We start from the raw sequence: 6,000 nt of genomic DNA, 5'->3' as shown, positions 1-6,000 counted from the left end.
AGGGGAGGGAGGGTGCCAGGATGTTCTTTTTGTGCCTGAAATGGACAAAGCTGGCGGCAAGTTCTAGCTGCTACTCTAGACTTCGTCCTTCTAATGCTGCCCGTGGGGCTGGACTGGCCCTGTCCCTGTTTCCCATCCCCTGGATTCCTGGCTGAGCCCAGAGCTCCCTCGTGGACACTCTGGGGCGGATAATTGGCCAAGGACTCACAGAGGTGAGACCAATTTTGTTAAAGCACTGAACTAGCTTCCTTGGCGCCCCAAAGGGAGTGGCAGGACCTTCACTTCAGAAATAAGAACACAGAGAGGGTTTGTGGCTTTTCCGAAGATACCTCATTCTAGGATTTGAACCCCAGTCTCTCACTCCAGACCCCAGGTACCTGTTGTGGCCCATACCTTCCACAAATTATCCACGAACAGCCAGTCAACCTGGGGCAGGGCTGTGGGGGAGAAACATTTGTTTATTAAATCACAGAGTCCCTCTGCCCACTGGAGGGGAGAGGAGAATGCCACCAAGTGGGTGGGGGTGGGACATTGAATCCCAGCATCTGAATGGGCAGGGAGGAAATGGGGCACAAGACTTCTAGAACTGGCAGTTTTGCTCATTCGGGCAGTCTAGGGAGATGGTGACGGGGAGAGACTAAACTGAAATGTGCCTGTGACTTCCATCTCAGGAAGATGGAACATGTTCAACCCCAAGCCGTGTTCCGGGTCTGCGGCAAGCAGGAATTCTCCTTTATTTTCCAACAGGGTTAACAATCTTTCCCAGGAAGAGCACGGAAGGTATTTTCTCGCTGTAAATCAGCAGCAGATAGGGTTTGTCTATCTTGACGACGAGTGGTGTCTGCATGGGCAGAGTTTGTGCTCCGGTGCCAGCGGCCCCCTCCGTACCCCTCTCATCCATCTTCAGCTCAGCCTTGTGCACAGCCTACGGAAGCCAAGAGCAAAGTCAGGGCCTGCCAAGCTGCTTGGCGACCATAGTGGGCCGGAGGCCCAGAGAGGATCAGAGAGGGAGGATCAGAGAGGCATCCAGCACAGCAGTAACTTGGTTTACCCCAGGGTTCCTGGCTCTTTTGCTATTAATGCTGGAGAATATTCGACAAGCAGATGCCGCGTGAAGGAAAAGATGGTGCAGGGGGAGCATCAGTTATGCGAGTTGGTGGGAGGAGAGATGGAGTGGGGTTTGCTTCTCTTTCTCATGGGTTACAGGGAAGGATCAACCATAGCCGTGGCAGAAAAGGTCTCCTGGGCTGTAGCTGGGTGAAAGTGAGGTGGTGGTACCCCCACCCTGAAGCCTCCAGCACCTCCTTTCATCCACCTGGTGGATGGTTAAGAGGGAGAAGGATTCTGGATTAGCTCTTTGAGATGACTTGCATCCCAAATCCACTCCAAAGGCATCAACATCTGTAAACAGGTGATCAGTACTGGGAAACTAGTGGGCATGTGTGAAATCCTGGCACATTTCTTTCTAGCCTACAAAATTCTCACAATTTTACTTGCAGAAAACAGGACAGTATCCTGTGTTAGAATCACAGCTATCAGCAAATGTAACTACAGAAAGAAACGAGCCATTAAACTCAACAAGACCTTCAGAGCTGGTGTTGAATGTTTGTGGGAAGTCTGTGGCAGGAAAGCTCAAAAGTGAGAAAATTCTAGTAACTGTGTTTCTTATGTCAACGTGAAAAATACAGTGGAATCTGTGCCATCTGATTCAGAGCAGTGGGCTCAGATTGGCAAGCTGGATCCTTCCCAGAATGGCTTGAACCTCCCACTTTATCTCCACTAAGCACCCAATCCCCACCACCCACTACTCCATGATATCCAAAAACCCCCAGCCTTGGCCACCCTGCTGCACCCATCCCCACACCCATCTCTGCTTGTTGAAATCTTTCCCCTCCTTCAATGCCTCTTTAACCCCAAAGTAAGGTTGCCAGGTGAAATATAGGACACCCAGTGAAATTTGAATTCAAGATAAACAATGAATATGTTTTAGTGTAAGTGTGTCCTGTGAAATATTCAGAACATACTGGAATTAAAAAATTTATTCATCATTTATCTAAAATTCAAATTTAATTGGCTATCCTGTATGAAATCTGCTAAATCCGGTGACTCTACCTATATGGTGCTCTCTTCTTGCCCCAGACAGTCAGGTGCTCACATTTGCCAGAGGCCACAGGCCCCTTTGCTTGGTCATCTCTTCCTATGCAGCACATGCTTACGCCAACTCATACAAAACATGTGGCCTTGGGCGCGGTGGCTCACGCCTGTAATCCCAGCACTTTGGGAGGCTAAGGTGGGTGGATCACCTGAGGTCAGGAGTTTGAGACCAGCCTGGCCAACATGGTGAAACCCTGTCTCTACTAAAAATACAAAAAAGTTAGCCGGGCATGGTGGTGGGCGCCTGTAATCCCAGCTACTCAGGAGGCTGAGGCAGGAGAATTGCTTGAACCTGGGAGGTGGAGGTTGCAGTGAGCCGAGATGCACCACTGCATTCCAGCCTGGGCGACAGTGCAAGACTCCTTCAAAAAAAAAAAAGGAAGAAAGAAAGGAAGGAAGGAAGGAAGAGAGAGAAAGAAAGAGAAAGAGAGAAAGAAAGAAAGAAAGAGAGAAAGAAAGAAAGGAAGGAAGGAAGGAAGAAAGAAAGAAAGAAAGAAAGAAAGAAAGAAAGAAAGAAAGAAAGAAAGAAAGAAAGAAAGAGAAAGATGTGGCCTTTGAGAGAGGATCTGGGTTAGACTTAGACTAGTTCTAGGCCTGATAACTGTTCCAGGCCTTGAACAATGTTTCCTACATTGAATTGATTTCCAAAACAGCAGCAGTTTTAAAGACTGGAAGCATGAGGCTGGGGGAGGTTATGTGGTTTGCCCAGGATCACGGGGTTGGTAAGGGGCACAGCTGGATTCATGGCCGCCCTGACTGGTGGGTGGAGTCCTGGCTCTGACAGCCACTGTGACCCTGGCTCTGGCCCGGGGCTGGGGGAAGGCCCCTGTGTTGCAGGGAGTGGAGTCCAGGCTAGGCAGGCTTACCTCGCTCACTTTCAGGCTGCGATAAGGGATGATCTTGGTGAGATCACCATGCTCCTCAAAGATTTTGGAGACACCTATGTAGGAGAGCGTCTTCTTCAGGTCGAAGGTGCCCGTCATGTGGAGTCTGGGCACAGACACATCTACGACCCTGGGGAATTGACATGACAAGGGTGAGTGGTCAAGTCCTGTCATGTTGCAGGGCAAGCCTCGGGATACATGACGAATGAAACGTGTGTCCTCCCAGCCCCGAAGGTCTCCAATCTCTCTCCATCCACAGAATGAGGAGGGGCTCCTTAACCCTGGGACCCTGGTTTCAAAACAGCGTAAGCTCTCTGAACCGTGTCCCTGCCTCCCAGCACACCTGCCCCAGAGCCCTCTTCAGGGAGTGTTCTCAAGTCTCAAGTTCCCCCATCTCAGAGCCTCTTCAGCCACAGACACTGACGATGTCCCCACTGTAGTCGCTGCCATGCCTGAGCCCTGAGCCCATCCTGACCCCAGAAGACCTGACACTGGAGGGAACAAGGCACCCAGAATCTGGAGCTAGACAGAACTGAGTTCAAATCCACTCTGCCTCTCATGAGCTCTGTGACCTTCCCTCTCTAAGTCACTTGTGCGAGAAGGAAGATGATCATCATCACTCCCGTGGGACACTCGGGGTGCTGAGGCAAATGCAGACAAGGCGCTCAGCAGACAGTTGGTGCTTAGCAGGTGTCCATCCTCCTGCCCTCCAACTAGCAGCTTCACATCCTCTGTGGCTGAACCGCGCTCAGCCTCCTGCCCGGAGCCTGGGGCCCAGGGGCTCCGGAGGTACTTGCAGACCCTGGATTCCTGTTCACCTGGCCTTGCACCCTATTTTCCCACCTACCCAAGGACCTCATTCCTGCCTATGTGTCCTCTCTCTCCTGCACCATCCTTAAACAGTGCCCCTTTGTGCCTCCTCTGGAGGAGGCTGCACGCTAGAGGGACCCCATCCTCAAAAACTAATGCCAAGACATCTTTCTTGGCCCTGAATAGCCTCTCCAGCTTCCAGCTCATTTCTTTTCTTCCTTTTATAGCAGCTATCTCCACTCCCTCTCACGATTGCCTCAGTCCACTCCAGTCAGCTCTTTGACCTCAACTTTTTATGGAAGCAACTTTTTCCAAAGTCACCGTTGACAACTAGCCCCACGTCCCAGAGCCAACTCTCAGTGAGCTGCACCTGACGGTAATCCCTTTCCCCAAGGTGAAAAGCATCCCAAGTCCACCCCTTGAGGCTTCTCCTCCTGCCCCACCACTCCTGCCCCTCTCTGGCTCCACCCCACCCATCTCTACTGGCTACATTGCTGCTTCGAGGCTCGGACCCTGGTCCCCTTCTCTTCTCCACCTTCACTCCCTCCCCATGCATGCCATTCAGTCTCACAGCTTTGAATATCATCAACAGGCCCAACGACTCCCAAATTTACCTTTCCACTCATTCATTCACTCAACAAACATTTATTAAATGCCTACTGTATACCAGGTGCTGTTCTAGGTGCTGGAGATGCATCTATGAACAGAACAGGCAAAGATCCCTGCCCCTGACTGTGTGTTCTAGCAGGGAAGACAGGTGATAGAATCAACACAACAAAAAGTACCACCTAAGCCTACATACATGTACTAGCAGTATGCAGAAGGCAGTAAGTGCAATGGAAAAAAATAAATAGATCAACTTGCAGGAATCAAGGATTGGTCCAAGGTTTGAGCAAACCTTGAGACAGGCAAGAGAATTAGACAAATTGGACTTTTTTTTCCTGAATAAAATGGGGAGTCACTGTAAGGTTTTGAACAGAGGAGTGACACAGTCTTGCTTAGGATTTAAAAGGATCATTCTGTTGCCTCTGTTAAGAAGATACTCTTGGTGGTGGTGTTGTGTGTAGTGGGGATCGGCAAAAATTGATGCTGGGAGACCATCTGGAAGCTAGTGTGGTTGTCAGATATTGGGAGACACAGAGACGGAGGAAAGATACCAAATTCCAGATGTGGTTTGCTTAGGCTAAAGGAGTTTTCTGACAGACTGAATGAGGCATTTGAGAGTGGTTAGGGTGACTCCAGGGTTTTTGGCTTGAGCAACTAAAAAGATGGAGTCACCACTGACTGAGATGGGCAGGCTTGGGGAGGTTCTCTGGGGACAGATCGGGACGCCATTCTAGATGTGTTGACACTAAGCTCCAATTACACATCCAGGGGAGATTCTGGGTAAACAGAAAGATCCATGACTCTGGAATTTGGGGGAGAACAGGGGCTGGGGATGGAAGCATGGCAGTCGTGGTAATAGAGATGGTGTTTAAAGCTCTGAGCCTGTGGGCTCACTCAGGGGTAAGTATAGACAGAAAAGGAGGCTGGGAACTGAGCCCTGAGACACTCACCTCTGAGACCTGGAGGAGGAGAGGCGTCTCCAGCAAAGGAGATTGAGGAGGGGAGAGGTGGGAGGTGCCATGAGAGTGGACAGCTGGAAGCCAAATGAAGAGCGCCTTAAGGAGGTGGGGACACAAACCAGCCAAAGAGCGAGGCCTGAGACTGACTGCACTCTGCAACACAGACACCCTTGGGACCCTGGGAAGGGAGCTCTCTGTGAGAAGTGGGTGCAGAAGCTGGACTGGAGTGGATTTAGGAGAGGATGAGAGGAACTAGGGGCTGTGAACAGAGGCAACTGCTTCATGGTATTCACCTGCAAAGGGGGAGTGACGAGATGGAGGAATAACTGGGGGAAAGCAGAGGTCAAGAGAAGCTTTTATGTTGGGAAAAATAATAGCACTGAGATTACCTGCAGGCCAGCGCAAGCCATACAGGCCTGCCTGCACAGAAGGCAGACACCTGCTTTGTCTTCTTGCATAGAAGCCACTTCTATGAGCTGTAAGTTTTCCCTGGCCCCCTGCGAGCTTTCATAATGGGAAAAATAAGAGCATCTTTGTATCTGATGGAAATGATTCAGAAGAGAGAAAAACATGCTGATGTAGGAAAG

At 50.4% G+C, this 6,000-nt stretch overlaps 1 protein-coding gene across 3 annotated transcripts in view; it reads right to left on the bottom strand.

The window, feature by feature from the left end:
• Positions 1-709: 709 nt before the first annotated feature.
• Positions 710-6,000, bottom strand: part of SERPINA12 (serpin family A member 12) — a 30,955-nt gene continuing 25,664 nt past the window's right edge. For all 3 annotated transcript variants that reach the window (XM_055291404.1, XM_055291405.1, XM_055291406.1), the window contains 2 exons: positions 3,021-3,168; positions 710-925 (listed from right to left, as the gene is read on the bottom strand). In XM_055291404.1, the coding sequence (XP_055147379.1) occupies positions 734-925; positions 3,021-3,168 (340 nt within the window). In that variant the 3' untranslated portion in view covers positions 710-733. The remainder of the gene's footprint in view (positions 926-3,020; positions 3,169-6,000) is intronic.

Source organism: Symphalangus syndactylus, chromosome 8 (assembly GCF_028878055.3).
Source record: "Symphalangus syndactylus isolate Jambi chromosome 8, NHGRI_mSymSyn1-v2.1_pri, whole genome shotgun sequence".
Lineage (NCBI taxonomy): Eukaryota > Metazoa > Chordata > Mammalia > Primates > Hylobatidae > Symphalangus > Symphalangus syndactylus.
This window is presented reverse-complemented; position numbering and strand designations above follow the sequence as displayed.